The sequence below is a fragment of the Anoplopoma fimbria genome, chromosome 18, assembly GCF_027596085.1.
Source record: "Anoplopoma fimbria isolate UVic2021 breed Golden Eagle Sablefish chromosome 18, Afim_UVic_2022, whole genome shotgun sequence".
NCBI classification, from domain to species: domain Eukaryota; kingdom Metazoa; phylum Chordata; class Actinopteri; order Perciformes; family Anoplopomatidae; genus Anoplopoma; species Anoplopoma fimbria.
In genome coordinates, this window is record NC_072466.1 from 4,043,129 (window position 1) to 4,063,400 (window position 20,272).

Below are 20,272 nucleotides of genomic sequence, written 5' to 3' on the forward strand. Positions count from 1 at the left end.
CAGGGGGAACCAGAAAATGTGGATTTGATTCCTGGAAAGCAGAGCGAAACCTGCATGAGAGACGCTAAAACATAATTGTTTGTGAGTTTGTCAGTTCGTCTCCTTTCATCAACTTTGTGATGAAAGGCCTCCTCCTCAGTTTTCCTCCGCCGTATCGCTTCACCCCAGCATGCGTGGTAAACTGGCATCCTCAGAAAATTTCAACTTTCAATTACGGTGTGCATTTAGCACGCACAATGGACTCACTGATATACAAAAAAAGTTGCTGCATGTTCTGAGAGATTATGCTAATTTGAGCTTCAGAAAGAAGAACATCTTGCAGCATTGGTATTTATTTATTTTATTTCTACACAAAGAGCGTAATTATAGCGCTCAGAGAAAAGATGCAGACTGGAGAGAAAACAAATTGGAGTACTCACAATGGTGTATTACAGAATTAACTGAATGACCTGAACAAACATCAGTCAGTCATGAAAAATGCACTTGTGCTTACTTGTGTCTGTGAGTACATATAAATAAAAACATTTTTTTCAAAGCTTTTAGAGTCCTTTTCTATTCTGTTTTCCACAGCTTGTGTCCCCTAACTTGGATAATAATTTGTTGGATTGGAAAGCTGGTTTTCTCCTCTTAGTGGTATAGCCAAGTTGCTTTTGTTTGTTTATTTGTTTGATTTTACGTTTCAGCTCGATACATATGCATGCATATATTTAATCTTAAGGAGTTCCGTTTTCCGATTGAAGCTGCGAACTGAAACAAAAAGTTATGTAGGTAAAATAAACATGAGTATTTCGCAGTTGTCGCATGGTTTACCCGTCACTAATGCAGTTGAAAAACGGAGTAAATTAATTACACCAGAGCTGAAAGCACGCCGGCTGTGCTCATATCAGCACCGCGTCAAGGGAGGTTTTGTTTCTCAAAGCTTTGAAAGCTTTGAATTGCCAACCTAAGTGCCCAGCTATCTATAGGTACTAACACTCTCACATATGATATTTCCTTTGACATTCTGAGCTTATATATTATTTTTTTTCAATCAATAAACATCTCCTTAGTTTGGATTATAATTATCTTTAGGTGAGAAGAATTCTACCAATCAATACAATCGTTTGAAACCTTCCCATGTGGAAAGGCCTCCTTTTAACGCTTCATTACGGGGTCATTATGGGGTCTGTTTGTCATGAAAACAGGAGCAAAGTTGGGTTTTCTTGAGGAACTATGTATTGCCCAGTTTGTTGCATTTCATTTACTTAAATTAAGATTAAACATGAGCATTTATTGAAGGCTTCATTATTATTTGATAACCGCTAATAAATAAAACAATCTGTAAAGGGGCAAGAAAGAACTGACTTTACAGTTGAAAAAAAAGCATCACCATTGAACCCTGTAATGGGCGGGTTAAGTTAGCTCCAGGGTCCAATCTATGTTGAACACATGGTACCTGGTAGTGGTCTGACATAGTAAACATAAGACCATGATTCATTATCAGAGAGCTAAATGAAACTGTGACCAAAAGGTCAGGATCACACGGTTTTATTTTCCATTAGGAGGTGGGGGAAGGTAACTATACAGTAACCTATAACAGTGGTTACATAAAATAAAATTAATATTCGGTTAGTACGAAGTATACAAATATATTACCGCCACGGATTATGCTACATTACATATATTGTATGCTTTTAGTTTACCAAGTAAGTTTAATGAGGGAAACTGCAGAGACTATGGAGAAAAAAACATTGCATGATGTGCAAAACACCAGCAGTAATACAGATGCATAATTTAGTGAAAAAGAAAATAATTTAATGGGGGGTAATTGGACACGCTGGGTAGTAATTGTGGGGGGAAAGGTCCGTGTGTCAATAATTAACTGTATCTACAACACAAAAACATATCTTTACAAATGGATATCTCTCCTCCAACAGCTGGGAAAAACAAAAAAATGACAACCTGTTACCAATCTGCTTCAAGCATGCGGCAAAAAGGGTTTTTCATCCGTTTATTCGACTGAATCTCTCTCCACCTGTCCTGCAAGTAATTTGCAATGCATCAAATTGCAATGCACAAATGATCCACCCTCCCGCTCAGGCCCACTAATGATGAGCAGATACCTGTGGTAATTAAAAGTACCCCGTGGAATTTATATTGCAAACACAACCTGGTTTGTTTACATTCAACACTTCTGTTTGCCTCACCATACCATTCCAAAAACCTGTGTCCAAATACTTTTTTCTACCTCATTTAACATTCAAAGCGTGTCATAATGGTATGAAAACCAGCATAATTAGATTCATGCTGCACTGTCTAAACTAATAAATGTGGTTTAGAAGTCCAGGACACGCGTTTGTCCTCCAAGGAAACCGATGGATATGTATGTCTTTCATGCCTCCACATGCTCATATATCTCACATATATCAGCCAAACAACTTTAATGTTCTGGTTCCAGACCTTTAGCGGTTGGAATAGTTGTCATTCCCACTCACATCTTTTCCCAGCAGAAATCTCTCATAAATGTATGCAAAAGAAAAAAACCCTAGACAAACTAGAATTACTGCCACGCACTTGAACGCCTCCGCAAAGCAGTCAAGTTGCAGTTTATATCCATGTCCGTCCAAAGTGTCGTCACTTTAATCCTAATAGAAATTGTCATAATACGCAGATGAATTCTTGTAATCATTTATACGTATTACTGTAACCACACAATAAATAATTGAACACTTTTTTCCCTCCAAGGAGAAAATAAAGCCAAAGGTAGTTAGCAGCTCCATTCAAAGGAAAATCAGCCCTAGTGTCAGGCTGTCAGCACCTTCGTTTAATTACACATCACCTTTAAGTTTCACAGACAGGGCCAGGGAAGAAACGCTGAGGTGGGTGTTCAGGGAAAAGGACTTTTACAATTATTAATTGTAGGCACAGGAGCTCCTCCTCATCATGCAACTCTTTTTTTGTCTCCGGCTATAGAGTTGTGTTTATAGAGAATCACTTCTATCAGATAAATCAAACAGTTTCTGACGGAGGATTTGAAAACTGATGGTCGAAGTTAATAAGAAATTCTTTCTTACAAGCAATCTGTATATAAGTGACAGAACGCATACACGAGCAATGGAGTCGCCGAAGTATAAATCAAGCGTTAACTATGAGAATATAAATAATGTGTGCAGGAGATGTGAAGTGTTTCCAATAATATGACTTTAAAGAAATGTAAAAATATATTTTCCAAACCCTGCGCACCTCTCGGCCCAACTTGCCTCCCTGCTCCACTTTCAATACAACACAAGGACCATCAGCATCTTAAAAACAGTCTCTGCATGGAGGAGCTTCTCTCAGGTTTGTCATTGGCTGGAGAACTAGAGGAGAAGTGTATTCTTGAGTCCTCATGTGCTAATGGTATCTCAAGAGAGGAGGAAGAGGAGGAGCCTGGTGCTCAAAAACGTGATGCAGCATGAAAACCCTTCTAAAGCCAGCTACTTGGTGTGTTTTTCAACTGACAACAAAAGTGTTAAATCATAATCAGGTTGTATGTGATAAAAAATCCCTTGTCACTGCATATGAAGTCGCAAATTTAAATAAAAACATGCTACTCCTTATGAAAGTTTTATTATTCTTGGGTCTGAATCAGATTTCTCTTCTGATAGATATGATACACCAAATCCATGTCAGTATGAATGTGCTTCATAGACAGTTGTCATACAAGATTAGCATAAAATGAATATTATTTTTTTCCCATCATGCATAAAAGCACATAATATTCCTCCTATAGTTTCATTGTATGAATTGTACCTTGGTGTTATTCTTGGACTACAATGCCACCGTATCTGAAGTCTCACACTGCTCTTTTCACATTCAACCTAGTCATTTTCAATGCAATCACTTTCACAGGAAGCTTTCATTTCTTGGAAACAGCTATCAGGACAATGGAGGAGTTCTCCACTTTATGCTTTCAATACACCAGATTGCTTTTTTTAAAAAAACATAAAGTGAGTCCGGGGGCCTATTTTGTTCCTTCTCCTGAACCAGTACGGCGTTGTAAAAAGGTTTCTAGGACCCAATTAGAAAGGAGAGGAAAGAGACTGCAACATTTCAAACAATGGAAGTTACAATATATTCAGAGGACAACAACAACACCAACACAGGTCATGGAGGGTAAACACATTGTGTGTCTGCGGACTGTAAATCGGCCCTGTGAAGCCCTCATTAAAAGCGGCCGCAGGCTTCTGTTTAGGGTCCCGGTGTTCCCCAGACTCTTTTAATGAAAGCATTAACATATTTTTGACACCTTCCCCTCTGGCTGGATCTGACTTTTTCCGCCAGACAAAACAACACTCCAATCAACACCTTTCACCTTCAAAAAAACTTGCGATGTACCGTTCTCAAACTTTAACACTCTGGTTACTGTCACGCTGTCCCTTTTCACTCTCACCCAATCTGACGCTGTGGTAAAATGTTACATCTGCGCCTTGTTCTGCTGTCAATCACGGACATCATTCCTGACAGACTGCCTGGACAGTGATGGTCTCCACAATGGATTTTTTTATATTGAAGGTCCAGACAGTGATGCAGAGAATCTAAAGTGACAAAATGGCGGCTCAAAGAGGAGAAACTAGATCAATCTCCGAGATAAGGCCCATTTGTCGGAGAAAAAAAATCGTAGTTGCTTCCATGCGATTGATTGTGTCACTCAAAAGCCTGTGGGGTTTCCAATAAGAGATAACCATCATTATAAAATAATTAGCTTTCATAACTGTGGCTCATGTTGATGCATTAGCTTACTGAGGTCCCTCTAGATAGTAATTAATTTAGATCAACCGTGACAGCTGTGAATCCGTTTGATGGGACTCTAGTGACGTAGCATGTTGTGTCGTATGATGTCAAGGTGCTGGAAGTTAACAGTTAAAGAATTTTTTTTCCTTCTGAGCATCATCTTGTTTTGCATAACTGAATGCTGGGAAGTAATGACCACCCAAAATTAGTTTTCATTTAATTTGAATGTATTCAATAAATGCTGCAGTTGGTGTTCAGTGTGGTAACAATATATATATATATATATATATTATTATATATATATATATATATATATATATATATATATATATATATATATGTTACCACACTGAACACCAATTCAGCTAAGTGACTCCACACTGCTAGGAATACAATTCTGCAGGTGGATTTATTTATAATTTATCTTGGTTTTATTGAAATTAGAACAGAATTATCCTACTAATACAGAAAATTGGCCTGAAAAAAACAAATTCCCAGAAAAAAAGACTGAGAACTTGGCCACGGTTTCAATGCATGCCCACAAACTGACTAAAAATGACACACGAAATTTTAAAGGATATAGAAATGATCAAAATAAAAGTAAATTGAGTGCACAAATTAGTCATTTCACACTGAAAATACACTCAAAATAAAAGAAAGTAAGGTTTAGGCTATGAAGTGAAGTTAAGTTCACTGACGAGGGACGAACTTACAGAAAATATCAACATTTACTTCCAGTTTCCCACGGGACACACACAGTGATCGTCTATAGTGAGTCCTGTGTTTGTTATCCACTCCCGGCTTTCCTTTAAGCAAGAAATCTCCTTAAGTTTTGGCAACAGACCCTACTTTGTTAGCTTTAGGAAAAATATCATGATTTGTGTTCAAAGAAACCCTTTCTGGCAGAAAGCCCTGGAGGCAAACTTCTAAAAGAAGTTGGTTTGTTAAGCAGCCATCTTGTTGGTGTTTGCAACCAGAAGTGACATAGTTGGGTGTAAAAAAGGCTGAGTAAAGGCATGTTTAGCAGGCTTAAATAATTTGCTTCACTTTTCACACATGCACATGTCTGTATAGTTTACACTTGAGCTGGCTGCATGGCCCCAATGGCTGCCCTTTAATGTTCTTTCTTTTTTCTTAAATGTTTTAAATATTGGATAAATGGTATTCCAACACTGCCTAGTAGTTTAGAGTCTCCTATTCTCTCTCACATGACTGATCCAAAAGGTCCAACCTGCAGTCACACGTTGGGGACGCTTGATGGTAGCCCTGCCCTTCACATGTGGAGACCCTCAGCCTCGCACCTCACACCGTCCACAGGCATCCAGCCGCAGAGACACCAGTACGCTGCTCCCACAGGCTGCTTCAGCACAGATGGATCTGACGCAGGAGCGCATCAGCAGCGCCACATCTCACCTTCTTTTCTCCATCCCATGAAGACGGATCCTTTATTCTCTGCCACTATTATTATTATTATTAATATTAATCTCTGATCACAGTCCTAATGGATATGTACGACTCCGCGTTATCACCGGCGGTGGACATCGGCGCAGGTTGTTTTCTGCTGGTTGTAGGTGAGTCCAAATCTTGAGTAAAGTAAAAGAAAAAGAAGCTGCCATAGTTGGCTCAGTTATGTGGGAGGGAGAAATAGTTATACTGGATTCCTTTGTGAATCTTGTAAACTTGTAAACAGGATTAAACTCTAGATTATACATTTCCATAATCCATTTTTACACATTTTAACCGAGACTGCTGATGGATAAAAGGCTCTTTGAAATACTGAAATAAGAGAAGTCTCCTAGTTTTCCCCTTCTAACGTTTCCCCTCTCTACTGAAACTTTCTTTTCTGACATGCTGAATCATTTTCAAGGTGTTGCTTAAATGGTTATCCAAGCAGGGTCCCCACATGACAAGCATTGCTTTTAAAATGAAGATGAATGAAAACAGTGATTAAGGTTATAAAATGTCTCCAGAGAGGACTCATCCAAAGCAGATGACTGTTTGTGTAAGAGCGCAGCCTTTAACCCTCAACCTTTCATATATAACATATGGCGTATCCATGCAGTATATGTGTGTGCAGTGATATAATGGAGTTAATTGGTGGAACCATTAAGTCCCTTCATGTGGACCATAAATAGGTCAAATTGGTGAGCATTAGTCCAGTGGGTGGTATTCTCTCACTGATTGTGCACAGCATGGAGGTTTTCAGTGAGATGCTGTAACTGGAACACCACACGTGTCCTACCTTCATTTTTCATTTCACATATCTGACGGTAAAAAAACAGCCTCAACCTGAAATCCCAGCCGATAAGATCAGGCAGGAGGTGTAGTCAGCTGTAGGACGTGACTCACAGAAACTGCAGTAAACTTACAGAATAACAGAGAGTAGATGGATATGTATTTACAGAGCTTAATGGAAGATGGGCTGTGTGGGCTCTGGACAAACACACTGTGCTTGCATTGGCCCGAAAGAAGCAAAAACACACAGCTGGCCCTTGATGAAGGAAGGGGCAATGCAATAAGAAATCCATCATGCGATAAGACCTCCACAAAGTGAAGTGATTTTGCTCTGTAACGGACTAAAGGAGTCTGTGTAGAGCTCCTTGTTCAGCGTTGACATTCACTTCACATCTGCAGATCATCCCTTCTCATTCCTCCCTTATCAACCTCTAGGAGTGCCGTGGCTGATTCGGTCTTTGTAGTGGATTTGATATGAATAAAATCAGACTTTATTTGGAAATGTCAACCAATTCAACACCGTTAACACAAAGACTTTTTTTATAACATGTAGTAGGTAAAGACCTCAGCTCTAAGTGCCCCCTGTGACCTTTCGTTTTTTTTGGTGCAATACGACAGCAGCCAATATGACATAAGACATGGGTCGACACTTCTATAGCAGGAATGCTATAATGACCTATCATTTTTATAATGGTGTTAGTTGACCTTTGCTGGTGTCTTTGTATAGATTGTGGCAGAGAGGGTGTGAAAATAAAATAATAAATAAAAATAATAATAATGTAAGGGGGAAAAAAAAGGAAAAAAGAGATTCTGTTCCAAGAATTGTGCCGTGTAAAAGACATTTTGCTGAGTTGACGATTACTTATTATGAGGCGTGCATTACTTATTTATTTCCCATCTTGTTCGGGCTTTTGCCAAAGAGGTCGTTTCTGATTTCTTATTAAAGGAAATTGGCTTTGAGGATTATTCTAATTCAGGTTGCTGTAAATTGAAAATGAAATCAAACTTTAAAGGGGGACATCTGATGCTTATTTCAAGCCTCATACATGTTTCAATGTAAAAACAAACTCCTTCTTTTTCTCATAGTGCCTGTCTGAATACACCTGTATTGACCCTCAGTCTGAAAGAGCTCAGTTTTAGCCCATTTCAACGGAATTGCGTTGCTTGGCAACAGCTTGGGTCTGTGTTTACTTCCCGTCAACTGATGTCATTCACATATGCTGCAACCTAAACAGACTGGGACACATTTCCATATATATATATATATATATATATATGTCACTGTTGTGACAGAACAAACGAACTGAAATCCCGACGGCTCGTTTAAAGACAGTTTTCTGAAAACAAGCGGCTTGTGTTTCTCCATAGAATGAGCGTTTTGATATTTTCAGAGCATTTATAGAGCACTTAGACCTGCTTTATAATAAATAAATAAATAAATAAAAAAAAAACATGAAAATATCTATTTTTTACAATATGGGACCATGACATAATATTACAGAATCTGAAACGCTTTAGCTCTCAAGTATGCCAAATAATATGATTAACCTACAACCAATACAAGGGTATGTTTAAATATATCTGTTATTAAAGTGTCTATTTCAAGGGGAACGTCATACAAAACACAGACAGAATTTTTCTCAGAGATGATGTGAACTGTGAGCACACTTCATGTAATTAATAACCTGATTGCAATGGGCTCTCGAGAAGGTTCAAGCACTCTGTTGTGGCAGAGGCTGGGGGTGGGGGGGGTGGGGGTGGGGGTGGGGGTGGATGGGGGTGAGGCGGTACATCTCATCTCCTTTCACTTATCTGCTGCACAGGCAGGATGAACATGTAATAGTTACTTCTCTGATTAGCATCGGATTAGAGTGTCAGACTGTAACATGACAGCTCTGATTCGTGCCAACGGGGTCGAGCCCCCATGCTTTGAATGGGGGCTTGACGAGGCGGAATGATGGAGCTAATAAAGCTTTCAAAACAGACACAAAAAGTATCACACTGAGTGTCCAGGCAACGCTTGTAGACCTACAAATCCTATTCAAAGGCTGCTACAGAAGCTCCAAACACGACAACATGTCACAACAATATTAATGCAGTGATAGATAAGTACAGCTTGTTTGATTGTCAACATAATTTAAACCTTTATATCGTAATAGAACTACTAATGTCAATATAACAAAGATATGAGGTGACCCTTCATAAATCATGATGCAAGTTACAGTTGTTTTTGATATAACTATAAATGTAACGATTAAGTGTATCGCTAAGTAAGGCTGACAATTACATTTTAATTAAAAAAGCATTAAGGACGCTCCAGTGCTCTAACAAAAAAACAAATCAGACTACGCCATTTAAGCCAAAAGAAACAGTCCCTTAGGTCATATATTATTAACAGTGTCTTTATCCCTGACTTTGTACGGTATAAAACGTTTCCTCCTGCCTCTGGGTGGACAACGCTGCCAGCTACTACTGATTTAATATATTAAAAAAGAAAAAAAAAAGGAAAAGAATAAATACATAAATTTAGAATATTATATATTTAAAGTCGGCCCCACTTTTGTTTATTCTCTATCCACAGGGCCTGGATTCAGCCAGGATACACTGAATGAGTTTGAGATTCCGTGGGGATCTTTTGGCCATTCATTGGAATAATGCATCACATGCATCACAAAGTTTAATAAACGTGCATGTTGGGGGGAAAAAAGTACGATTCTGGGGCGTGACAGATGCACACTGCCCTCCTATTATTGGTCATTCTATACGGCTTGACTGTTCAGAACATGAAAGGCTCCATAAGATGTTAAAATGTTGAATTATTTATTTATTGCATCTCATTTGTAGCCTGATGTAACTTTCGAAAGGGGCCCCCGAAACACTAACATCATATAAAACTCGACTGTAGTTACTAACTGTACTTCTACTTCAGAGGAAAACATTGTAGCAGACAGATACATGTTACTGGTTACGCTGCAAATTCAGATTTGACACACAAAAATATAACAAATATGATGCGTTATTATTATTCATTACACCATCCAGCATCATATTAGAATGAACGCTCCACTTTGAACATAACCTCTTTCACTCTTCACTTGAAGTAAATAATGTGTTCTTTGCTTTGTTGTTAGATAATGATTATCGCCTGGTGACATATACAGTATATTTTTGTATGGATACATTTTGAATTCAGAGAAAGATGTTTGTTTCCCTTTGAGTGTGTGAAATGTCCATAACATCCATCTGTCTTCCTGCCAAACCCTTCATTCTTCACCCTCCCCCACTGCTGCATTAATATGAAGTAAGCATCCTCATCTGACTCTTCTTTTCATTTTTTCAGTATAAAAATGACAGTTTTACGACTGTTTCTCCAGGCAGATGCCCCCTTCTTAAAAACTTAACTTAAAATATGTGCCCTCTTGGCACAAATCATTATGCCTGGTTTAAGTGAATGTCCAAGAAATTACTTTTGCATTCTGATTCTGTGTTTGGTCTGCCTCATGCTGTCAAACATGATTAATAGGGTTACTACTGTGTGTGTGGCCTCCCATTTTTCTGCTTGTAAGATAAGATAAGATAAGAGAAACCTTTATTAGTCCCACAGCGGGGAAATTTGCAGGATTACAGCAGCAGAGAGGATAGATAGTAAAAAAAATATAATATAAATAGAACTAAAATATTATATAAACATTGTGGTAAGAAAGTAGATTTCCTAGACTTATTAATTATTATTTACTGTGTGATTACTTATTTATTACACTTGTTTTGATCTTCTCTTCCACTCATGTTTCTTGTTTGTTCGTTTGCACTATCCTCTCTGCTGCTGTAATCCTGCAAACTTCCCCGCTGTGGGACTAATAAAGGATTATCTTATCTCATTTTATCTTAATAAGGGCTGGTGCTTCATAAGCTTAATGCATTCAGAATTTCATAACCTTCTTTTATTCTGCATAACATGGGCTCTTTAAGATCTGCATCCATGTCCTCCTCACTTGAGGTGTCCCCATTGATTCTCTTTAGCTTTTTTGTGCAGCACGGTTAGAGCGATTGGCCCGGCTGCACTTTCATGAAAGTGATTATCGGCAAGCGAGTGTGTTGATGGGTCACTGGTCATTGTGCTTAAGTAGTCCCACGGCTCATGATGTTTAGATCTAGAGTCAGAAAGATAGCGGGAGCAAAGGAGGTTACAGACTGAACGGGTCTGTCTTCGTGTTAGGAGATACAGGAGAAAAGGGGTTTCAACTTCAGGTTTATCTCAATTTTAACACATATAATCAAAACCTTCAAAATAAGATAAGATAAAATAATCCTTTATTAGTCCCGCAGCGGGGAAATTTGCAGGATTACAGCAGCATAGAGTAAAGTGCACACAAGAGACATAGTAGAAGAAAGACAAGATAAAAATAAAATGAAATAAAAAACAAGTATTATAAATAAGCAATAAAAATCCACAATAACTGAAATATCATATGTACAGACAGAAAAACTATTAAAGCTATAATTTCACAGTGTATTGTATTGCACATGTGTCATGTGGTCATGTGGTCTGCTGGGAGCAGAGTTGGTTGTGTAACCTGACAGCAGCAGGAAGGAAGGACCTGCGGTACCTCTCCTTCACACACCGGGGGTGAAGGAGCTGCACAGAGCTGCCAGAGTGTCCCGCATGGGGTGGGAGGTGTTGTTCATCAGGGATGACAGCTTGGCCATCATCCTCCTGTCTCCCACCACCTCCACCGTATCCAGTGGACACCCCAGCACACTGCTGGCCTTCCTGACAAGCTTGTTGAGTCTCTTCTTGTCGGCTGCTGAGATGCTGCTGCTCCAGCAGACCACTGCATAAAAAATGGCTGATGCCACCACAGAGTTGAAAAAGGTCCTCAGAAGTGCTCCCTGCACTCCAAAGGACCTCAGTCTCCTCAGCAGATAGAGTCTGCTCTGACCCTTTTTATGAAGTGCCTTTGAATGATTAGTCCAGTCCAGTTTATTGTTCAAGTGAACACCCAAAGTAAGGTGATAATGATATAAAAAGCCTGTTTTAATTTGAAAGGCTATTAGCTTACCAGCTCTCTCTCTCTCTCTCTCTCTCTCTCAGCAGTAGGGGACATTCTGCTTTAACAAGATAAGTTACGGTGTCAGCAAGAGTGCAAGCGTTTGGAACATAGTGCTCAGGAGTTCAGGATGCTGAGAAATTATTCATCTGTCAAAACCATTAACTGAACCTGTTCACCTTCAAGCTATAGGCTAAAGAGAGTGAGCGTATAGAGTGCTGATGGGGTAACATGAAGGTTAGCATCGCGCTGGTTTCCATCACAAAAAGCTCTTATGGGATTTTTAGATAATTGTAGATCACAACCTCTGTGGCAAACAGACTTTTATGATATTTACATATTCGTTTAACAAGGAAATTTCCCTAAATGAACAAGACTTGAAGACTCTTGGAGCATAAACGAAATTGGCAGAATTGAAAAGCTTAGGCTAAAACAAACTTTACCGTGGTCATGTTTTCCCAGAGTGGTATTCACTGATGTATTTTATATCGTAGATGAAATATTAAAATATCTTTAGCTTGTGTTAACCTCAGACCTTATTTCTGGCGTCTAACTTCGGGAAGAAGAAAAATGAAGAGCAAAAAAAAGATATTTTCTGGTTTTAGGACTAATTCTTGCAGCAACTCTATAGGTTGGAGGTGAAAAGCCTCAAGCTAAGCAGGTCGAGGTTCATTGTTTTGAAACTAGTGTTTACTCAACCACTCGATATCTGTAACTCTAGTGTTAGTGGTAAGGTTTAGTGAAAAGGATAATTAGTCTGAATGCACTGAATGCCACTTCAGTTTGTTTGGCTTTCTCAGAGTTGATGATAGTGCTAGTTGCCACCTTACACATATAATTGGTGCTGGAAAACTGGAAAAATTGAGAACTCTGAAAAATTGGCATATGAGTTTGTGAGGTGTCAGAAATGTATTAGGCTTCTGGAACTCCTGCGGTACACCAAACCGCAGTTGGTTCATTGCGGGTTTAAGTGTAAGAAAAAGTAAAGTTCAAAGTTTCAAATCTAAACTATTAAAATAACTTGCAGCCCTTCACCTCGAACTAGTAGAGAAAGCTAACACAGTAGCAGATGTTCGGAGGAGGTGTTAGTCCCCACGGTTTTGCTCCATACATTACTAATGGCCATGTGGGCCGAGGTGAAAGAACTAATGCAATTTTAAAAACCTAACAGGAGCACTCAATTCCCTCTGTGCCTCTGTACTCTTCTTCTGAGCCGGTCAAGGCGTTCTTAAGATAAGATAAGATAAGATAAGATAAGATAAGATAAGATAAGATAAGATAAGATAAGATAATCCTTTATTAGTCCTGCAGCGGGGAAATTTGCAGGCTTACAGCAGCATAGAGTAAAGTGCAAACAAGAGACATAGTAAAGATAGACAAGATAAAAATAAAAAAATGAAAATAAAAAAAACAAGTATTATAAATAAGCAATAAGAAACAGTAGAAAAACAACAATAACTGAAATATTATATTTACAGACAGAAAAACTATTTTAACTATTATTGCACAGTGTATTGTATTGCACAGGTTTTTATTGTCATGTTTTTATTGTCATGTGTCATGTGGTCTGCTGGGAGCAGAGCTGGTTGTGCAGCCTGACAGCAGCTGCTCCCTGCACTCCAAAGGACCTCAGTCTCCTCAGCAGATAGAGTCTGCTCTGACCCTTTTTATAAAGTGCATTTGTATTAGTCCAGTCCAGAGCCAGAACGGTTCCTCGTGGGGCCCCCGTGCTGCAGGACACCCGATCTGACTCACACTCCCTTATCCTCACATACTGTGGATGGTTGGTGAGGTAGTCCAGGATCCACGCAGTGAGGTGGTGGTCCACCCTGGTCTGCTCCAGCTTGTCCCTCAGAAGCAAAGGCTGGATGGTGTTGAAGGCACTGGAGAAGTCGAAGAACATGACTCTCACAGTGCTTCCAGCCTTTTCCAGGTGAGAAAGGCATCTTTGTAGTAGGTAGATGACAGCGTCATCCACCCTGATGCCAGATTGGTAGGCGAACTGAAGAGGGTCCAAAGAGGGTCCAAAGATGAGATCACCAGGGGGCGGAGGTGCACAAGGACCAGCCGCTCCGCTTCTTGTTCTGGAAATGGGATTGACTGCATTTCCTGTACCACTGTATATAAATTGACACTTTTCCCAGAGGTGATGTGATATGAGGTGTCCGGACGGATGCAACCCCTCAATGCAACCGTTAGCTTCCTGTGGTTTGGGTAGTTGGACAAAGTCAGGCGCTCACTGTGAGAGCTGCAGATGTACTATTAGTCATTTACAATGTTTTCCTGCTCCAAACAACAAAAAGATAACCGACTTTTTTTTAAGCTTCTCATTTTGTGCCCTGAACAAATTGTGTCTGTTCCATGAGGGGGAAATAATTATGTTTAAGCTGTGCTGGCGAAAAACAACCCTTGGGCCTCTTAGAAACAGTTCTAACTGGGACAAGGCCGTCTGTTAGTTTGTGTTTAGTAAACTGTGTCTTGAGGTTTGCCTGTAGGGACAGCATTACCCAACACAGAACAAAGATATTCTGATAACTCTAACGGCAACGAAAAACAGCTCCACCTTAATTAGGCACTTTTTTGTGAATTACATCACCATTGTTCATTCAAACTAATGTGTCCTTCTGTCATTTACCCCCCTTCCTGTCTGTCTCAGCTGTTTTCTCCATAGTAGGAAACCTGCTCGTCCTCGTCATGGCAGTCAAAAGGTCTGAGAGGATGAAACCGCCGGAGCTGCTGAGCGTGAATCTGGCGGTGACAGACCTGGGAGCGGCCGTCACCATGTACCCGCTGGCCGTGGCCTCCGCCTGGAGACACCGCTGGGTCGGCGGAGACGCTACCTGCGTTTACTACGCCGTGGCCGGGTTCTTCTTCGGCATCGCCAGCATCATGAACCTGACCGGCTTGGCCATAGTGCGCTTCATTGTGTCCCTCAATCTGCAGTCACCCAGTGAGCAAATCAAGGCTGGAAAAACACACTGATAAAAATACTAACTGATTTCTTTAAAGAGTTGTCACTTGGAGAACTTCACAATGCAAATTATACGCAGCACCTTCTCACTCGCGTGAACCCTATTTTCAATGCTCCAAGAGACACTGCAATTATTATTCAAGGGGTGAATGTCACAGTGGCGAGGGATTTTCTAGCAGTAGTAATGAAACCCTTATAAGACCTAAGAATACTGCAGAGGATGTAGCAGTCGCTCTCTAAGGCTTTTGATACTTGCACTTCAAAAAGGAAATAATAACCATCTACTTTGTATTCAAGACGACATTCGGTTGCTTCCATTTAAAATTGTCTCAAAAGTAGAAGTAGACGAAGTATATGGTGTACATTTGATTTTTATTCATTTTTTATTAAACACAGATCCCCGTGGAAGTGGAGTCTCTGAGCGACTGATTTTTTACATAGTCACTGAATGTTTCGTTCTTGTATGATTCTCTTTTAAAGCAGTAGGTTGGCATTTTGGGAAATAGGCTTTTTTCGCTTTATTGCCAAGAGTGCCCTATCAGATTCTCTGCAAGAAAGCAAATAAGCGTCAAATTGTCAAAATGCGATGACTTTTTGTTATATGATCAACAATTCAGCCATGTTACCAGACAGGCTTTCTCATTAACCTCTTGCCGTTACATTAACATACATCTCAGAACACACTGTGTTGACAGCTTACCTTTTTCAAACTGACATTACCAACTATGAGCCTGAGAGAAACAGGCTGGTTTGACAGCTCAGGCAGGAGATGGAGGACTTAACAGAAGAGGAGGAGGACGGTATAGGCTCTTGACCCCAGGCTTACCAAGGAGAACCTCCTGTGCTTTATCTGTACATCAAACATGTTGTTTATGTACATATTGTGCACTTATCTCACGTGGACAAATTTAACAAAAACGTGGGAATGTTTATATTGAGGCAACGAACTGCATCTCGTGCACACACATTAGTAAACCGTGGCCTCAATATATAATTAGTTTTTCTCTATATGGCCACTCCTTTGCTCTGTAGAATGTTAATAGTTTTTTTTTAGATTACTTACAGCTGATCTTAATGAGACGTATATTTGCATATATGTATATGCAGATATGTACTTGTGTATGTTTGTGCATATATACGGTTCATACTATATTGTGTGTATTAAACTAGATACTGTTGCCTTTTTGCAGTCTGCATGTCTTTTGCATAAAATATAAGCTTTTACCACATAAGCGCCTGAATAAAAATGGCAGCCTGTCTTTGATGTAAAGTGTAGTTGAACATCAAAAGAAGCAATAGAACAACCAACCTTTCCTTTGTTCTGTCCGCAGATGAGAAGATCGGCTGGAGGAAGGTGAAGCTGCTGTGCTTGTGGACCTGGCTCTACGCTCTGATCTGGGCCATGTTCCCCTTCATGGGTTGGGGGCGGTACGGCCCTGAGCCCTTCGGCCTGTCCTGCTCTCTCGCCTGGGGACAAATGAAGCACGAGGGCTTCTACTTCGTCGTCTCCATGTTCTCCTTCAACCTCGTCATCCCTTCTGTGATCATCGTCTGCTGCTACTTCGGCATCGCCATCAAGCTTTATTTTACCTACAGAAGGTCGGAGACCAACAGCAACCGAATCCCCAACATTGTGAAGCTCCATCGGAGGCTGTTGGTGGTGAGTCACTCCATCCGATTCCACCATGCTGTCATGCTACACTGCTACAAATGAACCACAAAGTTGTCACTCAACTGGTGATAGCAATGTGCTTCCTTGTGTGTGGAGGAAACATTAAGTTGTTAAATTCGTACTCATTTAGGGACTGGCTAGCTCACTGATTCCACCATGTGTCTCCTTTGAGTTTTAATGTCATCTTTTAAGTCCATTATCGCCCCATACTGGACTGGAGTGGAACAGTAGATTGGCCGTAAAAAAAACAACTAAATTCTCCACATTAATCCTCCTACCCATAAGTAGTTTATAAGAAGATTGTATTTCCATGATGTATTTCCGAACAGATTCCCTAATGTAGTTTTATGTAGCTGTTTGGACAATTTAGTCATGAAGCTACTTTTAACTATTCCCACTATTTACCCACCACATTTAGCTAAATGTTACAATCATTCATCCATTTACTACAGCTTATTATTTAAACCTGCTTTTTAACCTACCAATTTCATCAATTTATTTAGCTATCTATCCTATGCCCACTTGGTACATTTTCACACTCCCTCAATCGTAACACGTATCTCAATATTTAAAGATATTTTTTAAATTAATTGGAATTTTTTTAAATATCTTATATATATATATATATGTGTGTGTGTGTGTGTGTACTATAGACATATGTATACATGTATATACACACACATATATGTATATAATTATTATTTAATTTTTTTTAAATAACCCTTTGGAGTACAAGAAGCCTACCCATATGCCCACTTTTGGCAAAGTAAGCTAACAGTAACTTCTTTTGTTTTCGGGAATTACAAAAACCTAGAACTAGTTAACTAGAAACTAAAAAAAGTTTCTGTGCAGCTGCAGCAGGTTTACAAGTCGTACATAAAAAACAGACGGGTAATATTGTGTATGTGGCCCCGAAACCCGCAGACATCTGTGAATTGTTTAATATCTGGTGGAAAGTGATTATTGTTTGCATTGTATAATTAACAAGGTCAATACACGTCAAATTCATTACAAAAACGCAACAGATGGAAGGTGTAGGCGAAATTAAAGCGCCATCCAAACTAAACAAACAAATGGAAAAACAACAGATTTCTGTATGAGAACACGGGGCAAAACATCTGTGTGTATGTGCTGTACATGACTTAGTAGGCCTATGCATTGACATATAGCTCTTCAGCAACTTGCTAAACATCAGAATACAGAAGCAGCTTTCGAATTCGACTTTTTTCACATCTTGTGGGATTTTTGCTGACTCTTTCCTCTTGTTCTATTGCAGATCGCTGTGCTTATAAGCTTAGGCTTCATTATCTGCTGGTCGCCCTATGCCATAGTGAGCATGTGGTCTATTTTACACGAAAGCAGCAGCATCCCACCTCAAGTCAGTCTCCTGCCGTGCTTGTTTGCGAAGAGCTCCACCGTATACAATCCTCTGATCTACTACATCTTCAGCCAGAGCTTCAGGAAGGAGGTGAAGCAGCTGTTTCTGTACTTCAGCTCTCCCATATGCAAAGTCTCCAACAGCATCAATGACACCAGCATTTATATGGTCAGCACTAATGTTAAGTCCAATGTACATGTAGTGTCTACTACACAGGAGATCCCGGAGTGAAAGACAATGGTTTTTTTATTGAAAGATGAAAAAAAGACTTTTTAGCCCTTATAAAGTGTTATCTCACAAATGTTGTATGTTTTGTATTTTGTCCAGTACAACAGATGTGTGTGCTATTATTACGTTACAAGCAGGTTTGTACTGGCTTCTTATGTGTGCGGCCACAATGAATAAATGGGAGGGCATGTTTGCACAATATGTTAAATGCTGTGAAAGTTTAGCCAACTAAGCTTTAGATTAGAATTAAAAATTGTAGCCCAGAAATCAAAGGACTACTAACTGTTGAGTAACAGCAAGATGTGAATGAAGAGAAAGTGGCACGTGGCAACCACACAGGATTTGAGAAAAATCAAGCATTATTTCACACATTACAAACCAAAGGTTGTACAGCAGAACATTACCACACAAAAAAGTATTTTGAGCACAGAAGAAAAAGAACAAAAAGTAGAGGTGTTTACTTTAAAGCTTCTGGCTTCAGGGTTTGTTTTTTGATGATTTTTGTGACACCAAAACAGTATTTTCCAGGAAGAACATTCAGAACATTAACCAATTCACTACTGTATGTGCTAAATGTTAATTAATTGACAGATGGGTAGATCATGCTTCATAAGTCTGCCTCTAAAAATGTTTACAAAAATAACACATATTGTCCATGTTTACCCCATCTAATGAATGTATGTCGGCTTCTCCTACCATTATTTTGCAGAAATCTAAATGTTTTATAATGTTGGATAAGGAATGTGACCGACTTGTATTTTAAAGATAACGTAAGATTGTCACTGTTATTTAATCTTTTTACTACAAACCAATTTAGACCAAAACCCAAATTGTATTTATTTAAATTGTCACATATAGCCATTGTAATGCAGGAGTATGTCAACCAAATGCTTTTAAGGCTCTTTTTTGCACAGTTTGATATTTTGTGAAATATGCTCATTTGGTTTCTTATTGAGGATTTGATAGGAATATTGACACCACTTTCGTTTTTTGTGTATGATAAATATAATTGCCTGACGTCCGCTATCTTAGCCTAGCATAAAGACTGGAAACAGGGGGAAACAGCTAACTTAGCTCAGTCCGAAAGGTGACAAAATCTGCTAAAAAGTACTTTAACGATTATGTTTTTGTGTGAAGAGAATAAATGAGATAACGCAATGATGTTTAAATGACTAGTGGGGACATCGAGCGAGAACGCTGCAGATTGCATCCGCTAATCCGTCAATTAACGTCCACCTAAAACGCTTGTTTTTGCCGCTGACAGGCTCAGATTGTTGTTATAAGTGTCTTATAACATTATGAAAAAGGAAATTTCGAAAAATATGGATGCAAGGCCAGATTTCAGAAGGAAATTCTCCTGTCTCCTTCTGTTTCCAGTCTTTATGCTAAGCTAAGGCAAGCTAACTAGCTGCTGGTGGCGGCTTTATGTTAATTACACATATATGAGTGGTTTCAAGCTTTTTGTCTAATTCTCAACAAGAAAGCAAATAAGTCTATTTCCCTAAATGTCTCACTTTTTATCTTTGAACATTTTTGAACATGGAGTTGAGCTAGACAGTTGACGTGTGACTTTGGAAACAGTGATTAACAAAACAGTCCAGTAACTCCTCAGTTCTGGAGCTTTCGACCGCATCTCACAGTCCTCGTTAGTAAATTGTGTCGCAGCTGAAGGCGTCAGAATAAACGAGTTACCGGACCTTGAGTTGGGATTGTTTCGTCGGTAGCAATGGAGTTCTAAGGCACAAAAAGCTACCTCAAGCTTTAAAGATACAGTTAGTTCTACAGTATATTTTGTTAATTTGGCTTTTAAATTTGATTTTTTTCATAAAAAAAAAAAAAGATAAAATCAAGCTTTATCATTTTAAATCCTTTGCAGCTTTGTAAACACTCAGAACTATGAAAAGAAAAGCTCTTTAAGAAATCAGTGTGTAGCCGATTTTCATCGTGTCACCGGGTTGTTTCCCATGATAGTTTACTGCCTGGAGTCA

General features: G+C 39.3%; 1 protein-coding gene across 1 annotated transcript; it reads left to right on the forward strand.

The window, feature by feature from the left end:
- The first annotated feature begins 6,253 nt into the window (after positions 1–6,253).
- On the forward strand, positions 6,254–18,287 carry opn8b (opsin 8, group member b). Its single transcript, XM_054619055.1, has 4 exons — positions 6,254–6,323; positions 14,692–14,985; positions 16,338–16,666; positions 17,955–18,287. The coding sequence occupies exons 1-4, from the start codon at positions 6,254–6,256 to the stop codon at positions 18,285–18,287; spliced, it is 1,026 nt and encodes a 341-aa protein (XP_054475030.1).
- The last annotated feature ends 1,985 nt before the right edge of the window (positions 18,288–20,272 follow it).

Bases quoted from the DNA above. Each gene is read 5' to 3' on its own strand.
- opn8b (XM_054619055.1), top strand. From the start codon at position 6,254: ATGGATATGTACGACTCCGCGTTATCACCGGCGGTGGACATCGGCGCA. The intron at 6,324-14,691 runs GTGAGTCCAAAT...TGTCTGTCTCAG, and splicing joins TTGTTTTCTGCTGGTTGTAG to CTGTTTTCTCCATAGTAGGA. The intron at 16,667-17,954 runs GTGAGTCACTCC...GTTCTATTGCAG, and splicing joins TCCATCGGAGGCTGTTGGTG to ATCGCTGTGCTTATAAGCTT.